Source organism: Rhododendron vialii, chromosome 10a (assembly GCF_030253575.1).
Source record: "Rhododendron vialii isolate Sample 1 chromosome 10a, ASM3025357v1".
Taxonomy (NCBI): domain Eukaryota; kingdom Viridiplantae; phylum Streptophyta; class Magnoliopsida; order Ericales; family Ericaceae; genus Rhododendron; species Rhododendron vialii.
This window is the reverse complement of record NC_080566.1, coordinates 4,665,775-4,685,603: the sequence shown is the minus strand read 5'-3', so window position 1 is coordinate 4,685,603 and position 19,829 is coordinate 4,665,775. Positions and strand designations below refer to the sequence as shown.

Sequence of the window (19,829 nt, the reverse complement as noted above, 5' to 3'; positions counted from 1 at the left end):
GGTTCCTAGACAGAGATTGACAAATCCACTCCCAAGTTCTTCTCACAAGGATTACTAGTTTACCAAAAAAAAAACTAGTTGCATGTAGATTGAAAGCAAAACATAAAAGTAGAAATGCAAATGTAATTCCCAGAACTAATCAAGTTAGCACTCAAAATCCAAATCTCAGTACGAAATTATCCTAGCATTATTGCTATTTTATAATCTTGAAACTCCAAAAAATCTTTAAAAACACACCTATAAATTGGCAGCTATAAAGAGCAAAGTTTCGTCCACACGCCCTAGGATCATCTATTCATGCATCTACTCTTCGAGAATCTTGACTCTATATCATCCCCTATTCATGCATCTACTCTTCGAGAATCTTGACTCTATATCATCAACGCCCTTAAATTTTAACCCAATTTCTTTTGAATCCCACATAATACTCCACGATCTTTAAACCCGTTTTAATTTTCATGTGATATTTATCTTCTTTAATTTCACTCAATCTCAAAATGCACAATAACGAATGACTCAGGTCTCACATTTACTCTCAGAGTCACCATAACAAAAGTGAAAAAACCAAATACAGCAATAATGCATTTTCTTCTTCTCCACCTTCAACCCTCCCAGGGTTTCAATTCTTTCGAAACCCCGTTCATCCCGTCACTGCAACAAAAACACCCAACAGAGCATCGTCCGCTTCCCCAACCCAAAATTCAACCAATTTCAGCCAATGGGTCGCCGATTTTCGATCCAAATCTTGCAATTTTGCATTGAAAATTAAGGGACAAAATTAATTCACATTGAAAACGAGTTTTTTCGAGTTGAAAAGATGGAACCCTATTTACCTTATCAAAGCTCCGTTCTCGGTAGAAGGGAGAAGTTTTGATTCTCTGAACTGCACAGTAGATTTTGAATGTGAAAAATTCTATAGCCACCATTGCAATACCCTTGCAGGAAACGAGAGAGAGAGAGAGAGAGTTAAGAGGTAGACCTGAGATGTGAAGGCACGGCCGGACTCCTCCACGCTCAAATTCACTTCTTCTTAAGGGGAGAGCCGGAGAGGGAGGCGGTGATGGCAGGGGTCAGGTGTGGAAACTGAGATGGTAATGGTGGGCGGCGAGAGAGAGCTGGGTAAATGACGAAGTGAGGCGCAGGGGGGAATGTAAGGGGGGGTTTAGATCAGGTGTGGAAAACGGTGTCGGGAAGTAAAAACCCCGCCTTTTTTTTCGTGAAAATTGAAATCCGCGGAATTTTAATCTTCTCCGACCAAAATTGATTTGATCGGCAAATGTCTTATTCCAGAATTTAGGAAGAAATATTTAGTGTGCTCTAATTGAGTCAATATTGCATAAAAACTCTAAAATTTATCACTATGGATGTTTTTACAATGCTCAATCCGAATCGTTAGAATTTTACATCTTATCGATTATAGCATTGCCACCAAAATCGGAGATCTTTTAATATCAGCAACCACGTGATTGGAAGACTTCTGCTGCGTCGAGAATCATTAAAGTCTTATAGCACACCACCTGAGTCCCACTTGTGGTATTTCGTCGCGATCAGAAGCATCTATTTTTTATTGATTATAGGTTCAATCATTCTTACCCAAATTATAGTTGATCACTTTTCGTTAAACAATTGATCAAATGAAAAATGCTACGTTTCTAATGAGTTCATGTCTCGATAAAGGAACTTTTTTAAACTTGATCGAATCGCAAATTTACAAGAATGAGCTAACCAACAAGTACAACAATATCAACGGTATCGATCATCACGATTGTCTCACGATCATGTGGCTACTGCAACAATGAATACAACACAAGACTTAGTTGGCTATATCAAGTATATTAGAAGTTTAGATTTTAAAGCTAGATGCCAAGTCATTTTTTATATTGCTCCATCTAAACCATTAGGATTTAACGTTTTACTGATTATAGTATTACCACCAAAATCAGAGATCATTTGATACCACCCGCCGTGTCATCGAAAGACATTTAATGCATCCAGAGGCATTTTAAGTGTTACAGTGTACTTCTCGACTCCGCCTGAGGTCTTTTCTGGCAATCGAAACCATCTATCTTTGAGGTAATACAAAATAGATCATTCGTACTAAGAATGAAGTTTACCGTATATGGATAGACACTAGATCAACCAACAAAATTCTTCTTATTTTGAAATTTATGTGTCGATGAAGAGCTTTCTGAACCCGCTCGAGCCAAACTTTCATGAGAATCTTTTGATTACGAAGGGAAAAAAAAAAGAACGGTTTCGATCGAAAAGTTTGCGTAGTGCTCAATGTATTCGGAACAAATATTGATATCTTAACCGATTGGCAAAAAAATTAATTTCCTTTATTGATTTTTTTAAGGAAAATTTTTGTCCCGAACCAAACTATTGCTTTGTCAAAAATCGTGGTCAATGTACCCCGACTAAATATAATTTTAGCCGGCATTTAATAGAATTTACTGACTAAAATATTTAATCGGCATATTTATTTCATTTATTGGTATTTTAAGTTTTTGGAAAAATAGATATTCCCCGACTAATTATGGTTTTAGTCGGTATTTATTAAAATTTCCCGACTAAAATATTTAGTCGGCACATTTATTTCATTTATTGGTTTTTTAAGTTTTTGGAAAAATAGATATTCCCCGACTAAATATTATTTTAGTCGGTATTTATTACATTTCCCGACTAAAATATTTAGTCGGTAAAATCATTTCATTTATAGGTTTTTAATTTCGGGGAAAAATAGATATTCCCCGACTAATTATTGTTTTTGTCGGTATTTATTAAAATTTCCCGACTAAAATATTTAGTTGGCACATTTATTTCATTTATTGGTTTTTTAAGTTTTTGGAAAAATAGATATTCCCCGACTAAATTTTTTTTTAGTCGGAATTTATTAATATTTCCCGACTAAAATTTATTTAGTCGGTGTTAGAATTTACATTTACCAACTAAAACAAGTTTAGTCGGTAATGGTTCGACCATTTCCGACTAAATTTGATTTAGTCGGGAATGTTAGTCGGCAATTGTGTAATTTCTTGTAGTGATTTCACATGAAAAGAATAGACTATTACATGTCTTAAATTAATTAAAATGTGATAATTTAAGCCAATGTTGGGAGCGAAAGCCGCAAAAGTATATTTTTCAAGTTTTATATATGTTGCTGATGATTTTTAAAAATTTACGACCGCGACACCCGATTCCTGGGACGTATCACCGATATGTCCCGATACCGATATACCGCAACGGCGACCGATACCGTAATTTAAAACTATGCCCTCTTGACCTTCATAAAAATAAAAAATAAAAACCAAGCTCCTGAATGATGCTATATACCTAAGTTTTCTTACATGGTTTATACTACCATCTGTTGGCTCTTATTGTCCAAGAATTTTTAAACTATACAGTCGATTGTGGTAATTAAGCTTTTTCGACAAGCATGTACCAAACCAAGGTAACCCAACTGCCCCACTCCCTTTTCTCTCTTTCATCTTCTTCCCCGATGCTTCTATATATTTATCTCCCTATTGTGCTATTTATTACGATCAACCCATATAGACCATATTCCCCATCTTGAACTAAGAGGGGTGATCAGTGATGCATGGATCATTGATTTGAACAAGAAGGTTTGCACCAAATTCAACTGGGTAGGTTGGATCCTCGGAGTTGAAGGACAACCTCTCAAGTATTCTTTATTCTTTTCGCATATGAAATTTATATTTTCATTATTTTTGGTACAAGTATTGTCATCTTTCAAATCTTATTTCATCTTGTTTCTTAGCTTTTGGAGGAAACTAACACCTTGTTCGTCAAATCTACGTCTATAAGCAAGAAATTCCACAATCAATTAAACCCACTGTATATCTTATACATGAGCCAAACCGAAACGTTAAACTTGCCAAACTTTACACTCAGACTCCAGCCTCTTAAGCGCAATCTGAGCTCGAACACCTTAGTTTGCTCCATTTGATTTGTTTGCAAGTAGTGCATGTTGATACTTGATACCATGTGATATATTAATTCAGTAACCATCCCAATAACATATCTTGCTCTTTCATTAAACCAACGAAACGGTGAAGATTTAAAGAAAATAGTAATAAATTACAACTTTAGCAAAAACCATGTCAATTGATGCAATATCCATCCTAAAATGAATGCCTTGACTATCTTGGGGTCAAGTAGATTAACTCGTTCATATCCTACAATTTATCATGCTTTATGACCTCCAACCTTGAATTTTAAATCTAGTTGATAGACAACGAGATATACAGAATAAGTACCTATTTTCGTTTCCAACAACTATTGCTGTGGGGCATGGCCAATCCATATCATGCACCGTGTAGGCATGTAAAAATTCTAACCTATCACAAATTGCCACGTGTTGCTAGGGCATAAAAATTGGCCAATCAAATGTTGCCAAGTGCCTATAAGTCAAAGTCAAAGTTTCATGGACGAGCCAATCAAGTGATGCCAAGTGTCCGTAGTCAAAAGTTAGAGACATGTAAATGGACCAATTAAATGGTGCCACATGCCAAAATGACACAGTTATTATTTTATCAAGTCCGGCCAATCAAATTAGGCTAATTGGTGAATAATGATATATAATTACCTTTTTCTAAAAAGGAAAGGTAATTATCAAATAATTATTATTCCTTTTAAATTCAATAAATGAAATAATTAAAGAGATCAATATGGAATGTTAGGGTTGGAGTCTCTATCCCACATCCTTATAAATAGAGGTGCTCCCTCTCATATTTTTCCCATCTGACATTGAAGCACACAAGCTCCAGAGCTCTGAAGATCAAAGCCCTCAAGCCCTTCAGAAGTCTTCAAGTCTGCATCCGACAAGAAGGTTCTTCAGATCAAAGCTTCAAAGCTCCGAAGAACATTCAAGTCAAGTCCACATCAAACAAGACGGTTCTTCAGATCAAAGCTTCAAAGCCCTGAAGAATGCTCAAGTCAAATCTCCATCATCAAAATCCAAGCATCCAAGCAAGCTTTTGAAGTTCTGAAGATCAAAGCTGCGAAGGCCCTTCAGAATCTTTCAAGTCAGACGCTTCTCAGTTCAAAGCATCCAAGCCTTGAAGAACGTTTAAGCCAAATCCACCAATCATCAGTCTTCTTCTACCAAATTGAAGAAGATCTCAAGTATCAATTTAAGTCAACATCTGCAAATCTGTATCTTCTTCAACCAAATTGAAGAAGATCTCAAAGACCGATTTGAGAAGAAGCTCCAAAGCTCTCAAGTCAATATCCAAAAATCCGCCATCTTTTTCAAGCGAATTGGAAAAGATCAAGCAATTCAACTTGAGAAGAAGCGTCAAAGCCCTCAAGTCAAAGTCCGACAAAGTCGCCGTCATCTTCGCAAAGACCGCAAAAGATATCGCAGTTCAAATCGAGATCAAGCTGTCAAGCCCTCGTTTCAGCATCCGAAAAGAAGAATCAGAGGATTAATTTTCTTTGAAAATTGCATCAAAGATTGTAACCCTAAATTTCTCAAATTAATAAAATTGACTTATTCAACATCTTTCCGTCTTTTCCGTAGACTCGAATTTTGCGTGATACACACCGAAACCTTCAAAAGAATAAATAGTTAGTAGCATACATATTATTAAAACTGTTACAACCCTAAAATGCGACAAAAACAAATTAAACCACTACAGGCAACAGCTATATGTCAAAAACTATGAAGTTTAGGATCAGCACTCAACTCAAGAACACTGAAAAATTCAGTTGCTATTAAATTATCCACAACTCTAATCCTTTTTGAAGAAATTTTCCATATATGTGTAAAGCTGATCCGTACCGCATCCATTCCAAGGTGTGTTGTAGCGATGCGGTAACCGCGGGATTTCAAAACCTTAAAGCAATCCTGGGTAGAGTTCCAAAGTTCAACATCTAACCATTTCTCAGCTCCCATGCTGACATTGCGATTTTCTCTGTACCTGCAACAAGGATGTAGATGATATCATACATGAACTAAAGTAGGTCAAAGGACCTCCTATATAAGACGTTTTAACCGAGACCCACCAATGAGCTTCTAAACTGTTTGCATCCTAAAGATTTAGGCTTGAAGAACCAATTAGTAGACAGCAACATGCTCAATGTGTACAACAATGTTAGCCCATTTAGAAAGTTCCAACTTTTTAAGGGGCACGGCAGCACGCATTAAAGGCACTAAAATTCAAATAAAAATATAGATTTCCCATATTACCTCATCCCCACTTTTAATGGTGTTCATAATGATTAGTACATTGCAAGGGACGTTTTCAAAAACAAAAAGTTTTATGCTCTTACTTTCCAAAGTGGGCATGCATTTTGAGACATTCGAAATTGAAAAGATAGACAACCCAACTGGGATGAAGGGAGTTTATATCAAGCATACTGTAGAAGCCCACAAAAATGCCAACATGTGCTGACAATATGAATCTGTTTATGCTGTGTCGAAAATAATCGGTTCCAATGCATTTTTACCTATCAGGTTCAATAGGCACATTGCTTTAGTTGGCAAACATCACACAACTTGGGGAGAAAAAATGAATCTTTTTATGTTGTGTTGAAAATAATTTGTTCTAATGCATTTTTACCTATCAGATTCAATAGGCATGTTGCTTTAGTCGGCAAACATCTATATCTATATTATAAAACAGGACGGGTATCTTACAGAATATTCTTTCTCGATCAACGGTTCAGATTTATACTTGTCCAAAATTTATCTACCTATACAAACAAATCAGATGGTCCAGATTTGTCTTCGTCCTTCCTTCTACAACATGACATTTTGGTAAATATTGGAAACTTCAAGACCACAAAAGGAGCTCATTTTAATTGAAATATCCTAGCCAATCATGGTAATCTAATATTTTGGAAATTTATGGGATAATTGTCTCAAAACTGAATTTTTTTTGAAGGGATCCTTTTAATTAAGGCATGATTTGTATTTTGTGGAATGAATGAAACCTAATAAAACATTTACGGTAGTAATAAGTAAGTTGATCTTTCTAATTTCCTTTTACGTAACAGCCAAAACAAAAAAAAATTCTTTTACGTTAATTTAATTAGATCCCAATTAAGATTTTCAAATTTCACATCTATATAATATGGGAGGGTGGTTTTCAAATCCCCTATATTTTCTCCTATATTTTGGACTATAGGATCGGTACATATTTTTTCAACGGCTGAGATCTACAGGTAGATGGGCTAACGATATATTTGGAAAGGATGATACAAATATTCTTGCTAGCCGAAAATATGGAAAGGATGGTACAATGATATATGCAGTAGTAATGCCACATTCTAAATTTTCGGCCTTCTATCTAGCTAGCCGAAAATATGGAAAGGATGGTAAATATTTTTTCTACGACTGAGATTTACGAGGTAGTAGAGCTAGAAATATAATTGGAAAGAATCTATGTCTATATGGTACAGGATTAGAAGATAGTTGTTAAAATTAATTAACCAAAAAGGTGGTAATTTGAATGGTCGAACAGAAAGGAAAGGTAATTTGCACAATACAAGGGATGATATGGGTGGATTAATTAGAATTTAGAATATAAGAATAAAAATTAATGGCCGGTAATTAGAACTTAGATGATATGACTGGTAATTTGCACGATATAAGTAATGATATGACTTGATTAGAAGATAATTTGTTATTAATTAACCAAAAACGAAAGGTTTCTACCATAAACGTTTCTATATATGTGAAAAGCAAAGTTTCCTTTGGCTTCAAACAAAATTGGTATAAAACGTTTGTATTTCCATCGTGGTTCATGCCCCCAAATCTTCATCTTTTGAACCCTCCATCTCTCCCAAACCAAATCATTGTGACTCTATGCCGGTAAATCCCTCTCCCTATCTCTCTTTAATCTTTTGCCTTTTGCATTTTTTGGTTACTTTGGCAAGGTCACATTTGTCTCTCCTATCAATTTCAAGTTAATAGATTTAAGAGTTGAAACAATTGACCAAAGACTGCAACGGAAATCGACTTTCCACAGTAACAATATTCTCCCTCGCTCTTTTTTCACTTTATATCGTTCTCTCTTTTTTTTGCCTCTAACAGTTTAATATTTTTTATTCTAACACAAAACTATGAGTGTTTCCAAGTTTCTTCTTACATAGTTATCTTTATTTTAATGGTTAAATTGGGAGAAAGAGCAGGTGATTGCGTTCAGGTGCTTTTTTTTTTTTTTTTTTGTCTGTAATATTCATGATTAACATGTTAGGTTTTGATTCACTTAATGTTTATTAATCAAGAAGAGAGTAAGGGCCAATCAAGGAAAGGATTTGCCGATGCACGCTTGCGCGCGGAGGGAGAAAACCTGAAAATATGAGGTAACGTTTTTCCATTTTTCTTTCCATTTTTCTTGCCAGATATTTCTTACATTTTTGTACCCATGAATTTGGACTAGGGAAGGCAATCTATATAACGTGAAGCGATGGTTTTCATGTTTATGTTATGTAATCACTATTATAGTGCACTGCATTTTATTGATATAGTTTCTCTTCATCGCCCACTAAAATGTTATATTTTGGTCATAGCAATGCCCTATATAATGGATGCACATGTAAGGCCATGAATTAATTAGCGTTTTGCATTAGGAAGGTTTTTTTTTTTATATATATTCAGGAGGGTTGTTTTGTTGATCATGGTTTTGGTGGAATAAACAGATTTGACGATCTAGCTTTGGAGGATTTGCCAGAGAAACACCTCTTAATATAAGTATATATCGAGATGACTCTTTTTGAAGTCATAGTTTGTTGAATTCAAAATTTTATTTTGTTTTGTGCCCATGTCTTACTGAGGATTTTGGAACCGTATAAGTAATTAGGCTGTACGTTAGGACGGAATTGTTTTCTTACACGGCTTTTAGCATTTTGTGGTTTTGTTAATTTGCTTTTTATTAGGTTTATACGAAGCAAAAGTTGGTGTTGTAGATGGTAAAAAATGCATGGGAGAGTTACGGGAAAATATGGTGATTGAGGTGGGCGGGTGCATAAGGATCACATGCAATGGATTTCAGTTTCCGTGCAAAAATATTGCGAGAAATGAGTTCCTCCTACTATTGCTAGAGGGAGATGAGAATAGGGGATTTGATTATGGTAAGTAGTAAATAGGGATTTGAATGGGATGATGTGGGTTAAAATGGGTGAGAATATGAAGGAAGATTCGGATGTAAGTCATGATAAATTGGGGTTTGAAATGTATCATGTTAACTGTGTATCATGTTAACTGTGTTTAATAGGTTAAAAGACGGAGATGAGTCGCTCGCTGGTACTAAGTCTGGTTTTGTAATTACTATTGTATATGATTTATTGGACATGCAATCACATTACGTTTGGACGTTTGTAATTTATTTTGTTTCAAGTATGGCTGACTCTCGATGGAATTGTTGAATTCTAGATTACTAGATGTGGTCCCCACTAATTAGGAATCAGTTTGTGTTGGGATCAAGTTATGTGGGTTTGTGTAAGCACGGGCAGTTGTCCACAACTTGCTAAAGACACTCAAAGCAAGTTATAATGTTGCATTCTTCGAGCCGTGCCCGTGCCTGAAGCACGGGCATGCGCGAGTCACACAACATGGGGAGAAAAAAATTCACTTTATGTGCTTGTATGAGATTCCGATGATCCTAGAGCATCGCAACAGTTCCTGCTACCAATTTCTTAAACATCTCTATTGTAAATAGCATATTTGAAAGTGCTTGTATGAGATTCCGATGATCCTAGAGCATCGCAACAGTTCCTGCTACCAATTTCTTAAACATCTCTATTGTAAATAGCATATTTGAAACTTCAAGGTTAGTCCGATTAGTTGGTGTATTTGCTCCCCTACAATTGATCAGTGCTAGATCATTGGGGTCAAGTCAAAGATTTTTGTGAATTCTCTACTCCCAACGTGAATGGTTTGCCTTTAATCGGACCCGGGAGGAAATTAGTCTTGGTTTGAGTAAGCTGGCAGAACATTCCTCATCGTCCAAAAAAAAAACTTATCTCCAAGACACACCTCACGAATGCGTAAATGCATCCCGTCCTCTGGTAGGTTGCATGGGTCCACTGATGCAATAGGTGTCAAGGAAATATAATCTTACATTACTATCGGTGGCGGTGGAGGACCGTCTTTAGGACAGTAGCAACCACGGGTGTTATTGGAGCGTAATTATTAGTCGTCCTAGCATTGCAAAGTGGTGGTCCAAACAATCTTGTTCACCACATATTTTTCCTGTGGGTCGAGCAATCAACATCTGGACCCCTCACTCTCATTTATGATTTCCATATCCAACTCTGCTAACCGCATGCTCATTTCCATTGAAGGCAATACCCCTACACACCAAACATACAAGGAAACTAACACAATACAGAACTAAGTTGATAGACTTAAAAAAGATGTTACACGTAACAGACCTCAAACGCGACTGTATGTGAGAGGATGTTAAAGAAATATAGTCTCACATTGCTTAGGAAATAATCACTAACACAAAGGATCTCTCCACTCATTACCAATTGATTTTGAGATGCACGCAAGTATCACAACAAGAAATCAACTTGTGTTTTACACTTCCTTTCTTTCACATCTCTTCCATGTTGTTTGAATGTTTTCTCCAATTTGCTATGGAGGATTTGCGTCAAATTTAGAACAACTGAAGTGGCCCTCCACCTGCAATTGGTTGTAGCAAGTGTAGGAGTTCATGCAACTTGAACTCATATTTGTTGCTATTGTCTCTTCTTATTTTTTCTTTTTTCTTTTTTTTTTCTTTTCTGTTTGCTATTGTCTCTATCAAAGTCCATTTGAAAGAAAAAGAAATTTGCCATGGAAACCCAATAAAATGCCTTCAAAAATTGTACTTGAAAAGTGAAAGCACACATGAAAGCACGAAATCACCAAGGAAAAGAAGGTGACAATACAACTTTCAAACTCATTTGGCGTATTTGGTACGACGTAAGAGCTTTTTTTAACTTTCTTTTTTCTTTTCATAATTCGATCAAACTTGTTTTCCGTAGCTTCTACTTTCGCTTATTGGGAAGCCAACACAGATAAATTGAGAAAAAAAATTGTTAATCCAAGAGTTCGTAGTAATGTTTGGCTTCCATACCTAGCAGAATGAGCAACATTCAACCAACACCCACTCAAGAAATAGCTGCCGAATTTGTGTGCTTCAATTCATCAATGGCTTCCATTAGAGCCCTCAGAGAGCTGCCACTGCCCTCCCATGCCTTCCGAGCCTCTTCCCCGATCTCCCTACCTCTCCTCCTCAACTTCTCATCACTCATCATCTCTCTAACCTTGTCTCCAACCTCTTCTCCTCTCACTAACCTCTCCCCGCCCCATCCCCACTCCCTCACCCACATCCCCAACCCCGCCTTCTCCACCACCTCCGCATTCACCTTTTGGTCGCCGTGTAAAGGCCACGCCAGCACTGGTACCCCATGTCGAGCCGCCTCCATCACCGAGTTCCACCCGCAGTGACTCACAAACCCTCCGATTGCGGGGTGCGATAAAATCTCCTCCTGTTCCACCCATCCTTTCACCGCAACTCCCCTGCTTTTCGTTCTCTCCATGAACCCGTCGCCTAGTAATTCTTCTATCTCCACTTTATCTTCACTGTCCACTTTGCTACCTTTTAACACCCAGAAGAAAGCACACCCACTTCTCTCCAACCCATCTCCAATCTCCCTTATTTGTTCCTTTGACATGGCCGTTCTACTCCCAAAACTAACATAAAGCACTGATCCATCACTTTGGCCGTCCAACCACATCAGATAATCACTACCCTTTTTCGATTTTTCGCCATTTTCAACGTTAAATGGCTCAAGTGGGCCAATTGGAATAACATGTGGTAGTTTCATGCTTAACACTCTCGCATTGTTGAGTGCTGTGATTGCCTCGGATTCGAATTCCTCAAAGGTATTTAAAAACATTCCTTTGGCTTTGGGGATAGATTGAATATTCGATATCGCAGACGACGTAAAGAAATGATTTGGGTTGAATAAAGGGGGAGGCAAGCTTGATTTAGGCAGTGGGGGTAAATCTGGGATTTCGACATAATCCTCAATCCCACCAAGATTTAAGGAAGGAAGGGAGGCAAAGAGGGAGAGAAATCTGGCAGAGGAGCAGAAAACGACGTAGTAAGGGATGGAGAGATGGTCAGCGAGTTGGCTGAAGCTCATTGAGGCAGAAAAGTCGGAGAGGATGACGGAGAGGGGAGGAGAGAGAGAGGAGAGGAGAGGGGAGAGGAGGGGCAGGGACTGGCTGATTTGAGACCAGCGAATGAAGAAAGGGTCGTCGGTGTTGATGGGCGTGGAGGAGGAATCGAATGGCGGGATGGGGAAGTGGAGGCGGCGGATGTGCGGGTGGCTGGAGAAGAAAGTGGTGAGGTGGGTGGATTCGGCAGCGGAGACAATGGGGGTGGGGGTGATGAGGGTTATGGTGCAGTTGTGGGAGGAGAGGATGGCAGCAAGGCGGAGGAAGGGCATGAGGTGGCCCATGCCCGCGCTGGGTAAGAGAGCGATGTGCGGCGGCGTCCTGTGATTGTCGGAGTTTGCCATGCGAGGGGAAGAATTTTTGGTTTGAGGATCAGTCGAGATGCGCCTAAGCTATTCGACGATGTCTAGAGCTGTACCCTTTACTCTGCTTCAACTTTCAAGCAGGTTTTGCATTTGAAGATGAGTTTATGTACACCCCTGATGATTGACCCAATCACGTAAGTCACGTGACCATCATGGCTGAAGTATGATTTTCCTTTTTTATTTTTATTTTTCTTTTATTTAAAAGAAAATCATAAATCATGATAGACTATATTGAATGCTTTACGAATTTATGTTTGATAATATCTTTCATAGAAAATATAAAATTGTAGGAACAGACGAACAGTTCATACAAAGAATCCAAACATTCGAGTAAATATCAAAAGAAAACAAAACAGAACAGAACTTTTGAGTAAGCTGGCGGAACACTCTCACCGTCCAAAAAAAAAAACTTATCTCCAAGACACACACACCTCACGAATGCGTAAATGCATCCCATCCTCTGGTAGGTTGCTTGGGTCCACTGATGAAATAGGTGTCAAGGAAATATAATCTTACATTATTGTTGGTGCCGGTGGAGGACCGTCTTTAGGACAGTAGCAACCTTTGGTGTTATTGGAGCGTAATTATTATTCGTCGTGGCATTGCAAAGCAGTGGCGGCTCCAGAAATTTGTGATAGGGTGTTCAGAAATTATCTTAACTCTACTAGTTGATATATCAACTAATAATTTATGTACAATATTTCATTTAGTTGTATAAATAGTACGGTCAAAAAACATAACCTCTATTCTAAAAAAATTAACTACGAGGCGAAATAAGAACTTTAAACCTAATTTTAAACAAAAAATTAAATTTTTTTTTGAAAGTTGTTGTATTTCATAGTAGACTGTGTTTTGAGAATGTAGGGGTTAAAATTTTACAGTTGTCCTAGATGAGTTTTGAGTTTTTATATTTTGTACCAACGTTTAACCAGCGTATTAATCTACTAAAACCCTTTTGAAAAAATTGTAGCGAGTACGTTGGGGTTGACCTTCTCAAAAATCTATTGTTCTTCAGGATAACATGATGAGATTTTATATCGTAGTCTTAAATTCGAAGGAATATTATTCAAGTTAACGAGATTGCAATGTAGTTGAATTTTTTTAAAGCTTGGTCCGTAATTTTATAAGCTAACTAGACACAAAAAAAAAAAGAGAGGAAGTTATTGTCATCAATGCGAAATTAACACATTTAGACTATCGATAATAAAAATGGAGAGAGAACGCAGAGTATAATACTTACACCAATAGATTCTTCTTTTCACATTCTTTTTATAATTTTTTTTACTGATTATGAGCTTTACTTGAGGTAATATGTTAGGTGTTCAAATATGAATTACCTAGATTGATGGATTGTCATTGAGTGTTCAATTAGTTTTGGGTTAGGTGTTCAAGACTTTTAGAATTGGGTGTTCATTGATATTTACGTTGGGTGTTCAAAAAAAAGGCTAGCCCAAAATTTTTACATATATTCTAAACAAAAAAAATTGTTCGGGTGTTCAGTTGACCATGGATTCATCTACATAGAGCCGCCTCTGTTGCAAAGTGGTGGTCCAAACAATCTTGTTCACCACATATTTTTATTTTTCCTGTGGGTCGAGCAACCTCACTCTCATTTATGATTTCTATAGCCAACTCTGTTAACCTATAAACCTGCTACGGCCGTGTCATAAATCATACATCGAAGGAAGTATTTCTCACCGAGTGATATCTAAGTGCTTAACTCAGGTGTGCGATGAACTTCCCAAACGTGGTAAGCGCGTTGGATACTAATAGAAATTTGTAAGTGGAAAGGTTTTACGGTTTTCCACAAGTCTTTCGTCTCTTCCGTTTGTTGATCAGTCTCTCTTTACCTTGGAATACCAAAGTACATGAAGAATAGATTCTCGTGCAACCAAGTTTTAAACAAGGACATCAAAGATGCAGAAATTCGTGAAATCTTTTACGACCCTACAAACCGCATGCTCATTTCCATTGAAGGCAATACTCCAACACACCAAACATACAAGGAAACCAACACAATACAGAACTACCAATTTATTCCATGCCACTGCTGGGTGAAGAAAACGTTCAAAGTTTTGTTTTATTGATCGCAAAGATAGTTACCTTTTAGTTTGAGAGAGTACTATTTGAGATCACATCAAAAGATATTCCATTCTCTTGGAGTCATTTTTGGAGATCCATCGGTCCAAATACAATCCCAGGAGTATAAACCCCTCCTTTTGGCAAGTTATCGTGTTGACTTAGCACGATAAGATCGCACTGAATCAGAATTATCGGAAGGGTCAATTACCCAATCTCCAGACCCGTTACTCTCGTTATTATTTCCGTATTGGGCTTCTTGTTTCCCTGTGCGACGAGGGTGCTGTCGCTAAATCCTGTTCCAACAAACCACATCTTAAAAGAAGCACTTCTTACCTCATCCTCAGTCGGACCATTCTTCCTGAACCAACCAAGGCTGACGACTGAGGGGAATTGTAAGAGAAGCCTCCTCCCAAAAGCAAATTTACCCAAGAGGCCAATGAAAATCCCCACAGTGATAAGACGAAGGATGCCAAACAGGGATTTAGAGGCTATCTTCACTCCGAAATGAGCTGGTTTCACAGTCGACCAAAAGGTTTCCCTCTCCTTAATCGGTTCAGGACTCTCATTAACCCCCGGAAGGCCATGGGGGTTTTCTTGCACAGTTGAAAGAGTCCTTCGAACAACAATGGAATCTGCTGATGGTAGTTTCACGGCCCAAAACGCCAATCTTTTTCTCGTGTTCTATTGTTGGTCCTTTGGGAGGGGAGGGACCAGGAATCTGCAAATTAAGGGACAAATCTTACATCACTTATAAGGCCCTATTTTCACAGAGCAACACAACATAGTATAATTAAGCTTAACTATGAAAGAAGAGAACATGAAAAATAAAATGGCAGGTTCAACATGATTCACAGAAGTTCGATGTTAATAACAAACTAACAGCAAAAATACAAATTCAAAATCTCCTCCACCAATGGCCACCACCAACCGTCAAAGAGGCAGGCAAACTTCAATAACAAAGCTCCAGAAACGAGATGTTGAACGCTACATCTTCATGAAAACTTATATTACTCCGAGCGTGATTTCAGTTCCATGAGAACAATGAAAAGAAACGTTGAAGTGCATAGAGTGATCCAGATTCCAAGAAGCGCATACATTAAACTGGCCAAGACAGTTTAGGAAGTATAAAGTTCCAACTTCAATTAGGTTAGTGAAGGTAGCTTTTTAGGTTGGAAAATATTGGCCACAAACAACACTGAAAAGGTTATTTGATTGAGTCATTACTCATACCACATGCAAACAAATTCTTTCTGCGATGATATGAAGTAAGAACAACTTCTTTATGGGATGGTAAGAAGTAAGAACAAATCAAAAGACTGAATACGGATCAGTTGTGCTCATGAATTGCTAAAACAGAAGATGTGAAAGCTAGGGTTTATTTCATGTTTCATCTTATTCATTGTAAGGGTAGCATAGGCTTTATACCGCATTACGGTTTGCATAAGGTTAATAGGTTCATTTCGGCCAGGCAGTAAAAAAGGGACACATGTTGAGATTTAATTGGACTGCATGGTACCCGAGTACTAGCCCAGGATGCCTATTAATGTGAGATAATCCGTTCAGATTTATCAGTGATAAGATCGTAGAGATAGAAACCCTGTTGGCACTGATTTCTATAGAAAGAATATTCGATTCCTCTCAAAAAGGCCTAGTTTCTCCTGTATATCTTGCTTTCTCCTTCACCCCTCTAGATCACTCTATTTCTCTTCTCTAATCATTAATCATTGAATCTCTTTATGTTGTGTTGAAAATAATTGGTTCCAATGCATTTTTACCTATCAGGTTCAATAGGCATGTTGCTTTAGTTGGCAAACATCACACAACTTGGGGAGAAAAAATGAATCTTTTTATGTTGTGTTGAAAATAATTTGTTCCAATGCATTTTTACCTATCAGGTTCAATAGGCATGTTGCTTTAGTCGGGAAACATCACACAACTTGGGGAGAAAAAAATTCACTTTATGTGCTTGTATGAGATTCCGATGATCCTAGAGCATCGCAGCAGTTCTTGCTACCAATTTCTTAAACATCTCTATTGCAAATAGCATATTTGAAACTTCAAGTACTAGATAAAAGAGGCACTATCAATTACGGGATAAAACTATGTATAATCCAATCCTCCCTAATCAATTAACACAGAGAACCACCCAAAAGTTTGCCATTGAAAAAATTGGGCAAGCAAAACAGAGGCATTTTCACCTCAAACCATGATGCACCTTTTGGAGTTGTTGAGATTAATCAAGTGAACGGATTGAAGCCCGAGTGCGTCTGCTGACCGAAATGCAGCCGAAACATTCCCAAAATCAGACAAACCTTCAACCACCAAACAGATTGAATAGCTCCCTTTCTTCGCCACATTTCTAAATCTTTCCTTCCTTGCCTCCATTGTATGAGGATCCATGGTTCCAACACTTCACTAATACTCAAAACTGTAGCCCCCGCCTTAAACTCATCGAGATATGGAAACCAACACTTCGTTTGAGCAAAGAGGCTGCTGTTGTAAACTTCAGGTCTGCGTTCCATTTTCATCAATCTCAATACACCATCCCTGTTCGATAGCATTTCTTCCACGGCGTCTTTCGTTGAGCTCTCTAGTGGTTCAAGCGTTAAGTTTGGTGTCACTATTTCGTCTGAGAAATCACTTGTTTCAACTGGAAGAGCTCTATCAACGGAACTGAAACATCTGCGTTTGCAAGTTTCGAATCGTTTAAACCCTGGCCATAACCGATGTAAGTTACTCATTACAGCCACAGAGGAAATATCTAGCGATGAAGTTCACATTCAATTCCACACCTTCTGTTTCTAATTAACAAATCTCTACTACCCAAATTCTAGGGCAATTTTAATGAACAAGTCCGAAATTTTGTTTGCCGGATGGTAACTATCTTTTCTTTTTTTTTTAAACTTGTACCAAATTGAATTTTTCTCAAATCAAGAGACTCAAATTTTTCAAGAAGATACTCCTCCCCCTCCCAAATCTTCAACCATGCCATAAAAATGAAGCTTTTTTACTCAAATTTGTGCTTAGATTTGGGTTTTCCCATTGGAGTTTTTTAAACTAAAATAAATGAAGCTTCAACTCAATTTGTATGAGGTGGCGGGAGATGCTCAAAACACAAAAAAGAACAAAGTATGAGGAAAATGAAGATGCATAGGAACAAAACGCGCGCGCGAGAGAGAGAGAGAGAGAGAGAGAGAGAGAGAGGGTAATTTACCTCTATTTCGAGAGAGGTTAGAGGAGGAGAACAAATTGCAGGGATTGAGCAGGGGTATCGATTAGAGACCGAAGAGAATCTTCGCGAGATGTTGTTTCGTAGATCGCAGTCAAGAAGACAAGAGAACGATGAACGGGTTAGGGTTTGGAGGCGCTCATTGCGTTGAGGGAAAAAGATGATGCTGAGGAAGAAGAAGATGATACAGCAACCAACAGAAAACAAGTCACACGGTTGCGTAGAAGAGCAAAACGTCGCCGTTTTCTTTTGTCCTTACAAAGCCAACTGGCTTTTTGTTTTCTTGTTAGGGAAAATTTCAAAAAAGCCCCTGAACTTTTTGACAACTTGCAAAAAAAACACCTGGACTTTCACTATTAACAAAAAAAATCTGAACTTAGCATTTCGTTAGCAATTAAACCCCTGTCGTCCAATTCCGTCAATTGTAACGGATGGAGCTAACGGAAGGTGTTAACTTTTTATTTTTTTACTTTTTACATTCAAAAATTACTTTTAACTCTCTTTTTTTATTGGTAAATAAATATGCAATTAAGTTCTTTTTTTCCTTATTATTTATCGAAAATTACTTTAACCCTATTTTTTATTTTCAAATTTTACCTTTCCCCCCCCCTCTCTCCTTTTTTTTTATTAGAATCGACTCCACACCACCAATTAACCCCACAACCAACCGCCAAAGCCTTAGCCACAATTTCAAAAATTCAAAAGTTCTTTTAACCTCTTCTTTGTAACCTTTTCTTTTTTTTACTACTTTTACTTCCAAAAATTACTTTTAACTCATTCTTTTTTTAGTCATAAATAAATATGCAATAAATAGTAAAAATGGGTTAAAGTTATTATTATAAATAGTAAAGATTAGAGTTAAAGTAATTTTTGATAAATTGTAAGAAAAAAAACTTTATTTCATATTTATTTACCACTAAAAATAAAGAGTTAAAAGTAATTTTGGAAGTAAAAAATATAAAAAACAAGAATGCTAAAAAAAAGAGTAATTTCGAATTTCTGAAATTAGAGCTAGAGCTTTGGCAGTTGATTGGTGGAGTGGGGTTAAAGTTCTAAAAAAAAAAAAGAGGGAGAGAGAGAGAGAAAGAAGGGAAAAGGTAAAATTTGAAAGTAATAAAAAAGATGGTGGTTAAAGTTATTTTTGTAAATAGTAAAAAATAGAGTTAAAGTAATTTTTGATAAATAGTAAGAAAAAAAAAAAGAACTTTATTGCATATTTATTTACCAATAAAAAAAAGAAAGAGTTAAAAGTAATTTTTGAATGTAAAAAGTAAAAAAAAATAAAAAGTTAACGCCTTCTATTAGCTCCATCCATTACAAATTGACGGAATTGGACGGCAGGGGTTTAATTGCTAACGGAATACTAAGTTTAGGTGTTTTTTTGTTAATAGTGAAAGTCCAAGTGTTTTTTTGCAAGTTATCAGAAAGTTCAGGGGTTTTTTTGAAATTTTCCCTTCTTGTTATTCAAACTTTTTTGCGTCAAATTTTACGGGTTATTAATTTGTCTCAGTTGACTGGAGGAATAGGAAAAATATAACATTATTACTGACAAACAATTTTTTTTACAAAACCTAGATTATTGCGAAAAATATTGGGCATCAGTTATAATTTTTTTTATTTCTCTAATCGAGACAAATCAATAATTTACAAATAAAACTAACAAAAATAAAAAAAATATTGAATAAAGACAAAAAAAATCCCGAAAAAGCGAATGGCTTCTTCTGGAAAACTTCATTTCACATAACGTGCACGCATGCGTGAAAACGAGTGTGAAGTCATCTTTCAAAAAATTATCAAACTAGTATTATTAAAATTCGAAAAAGTGAGAATTGAGAGCACGAGCGGATTGTATGAGAATTACGTGACCAAGTACCAACCTACTTCATTCAAATTGCTTGTAACAAGAAGTGTATGGAATTCATGCAAATTGAACTCAGAGTATTTGCTATTGTCT

At 36.9% G+C, this 19,829-nt stretch overlaps 1 protein-coding gene, 1 long non-coding RNA gene and 1 pseudogene across 3 annotated transcripts; all 3 read right to left on the bottom strand.

The window, feature by feature from the left end:
• Positions 1-404: 404 nt before the first annotated feature.
• On the bottom strand, positions 405-1,144 carry LOC131302323 (uncharacterized). Its single transcript, XR_009191695.1, has 2 exons — positions 980-1,144; positions 405-883 (listed from the first exon to the last, which is right to left on the bottom strand). It is a non-coding gene; the product is annotated as an uncharacterized LOC131302323 (long non-coding RNA).
• Positions 1,145-3,314: 2,170 nt separating this feature from the next.
• LOC131302319 (uncharacterized) lies at positions 3,315-17,996 on the bottom strand (annotated as a pseudogene).
• LOC131302281 (UDP-glycosyltransferase 708G1-like) lies at positions 10,005-12,864 on the bottom strand. 2 transcript variants are annotated; one of them, XM_058328833.1, is made up of 2 exons: positions 11,091-12,864; positions 10,005-10,654 (listed from the first exon to the last, which is right to left on the bottom strand). In XM_058328833.1, exon 1 carries the CDS (start codon positions 12,541-12,543, stop codon positions 11,125-11,127), a length of 1,419 nt encoding a protein of 472 aa, XP_058184816.1. In that variant the 5' UTR covers positions 12,544-12,864; the 3' UTR covers positions 10,005-10,654; positions 11,091-11,124. The 2 variants fall into 2 exon arrangements, with proteins under 2 accessions (XP_058184816.1, XP_058184815.1); XM_058328832.1 differs by having other exon boundaries at positions 10,018-10,320.
• Positions 17,997-19,829: the final 1,833 nt, after the last annotated feature.

Excerpts from the sequence above, each read along its gene's own strand:
- LOC131302281 (XM_058328833.1), bottom strand. The coding sequence starts at position 12,543 with ATGGCAAACTCCGACAATCACAGGACGCCGCCGCACATCGCTCTCTTA.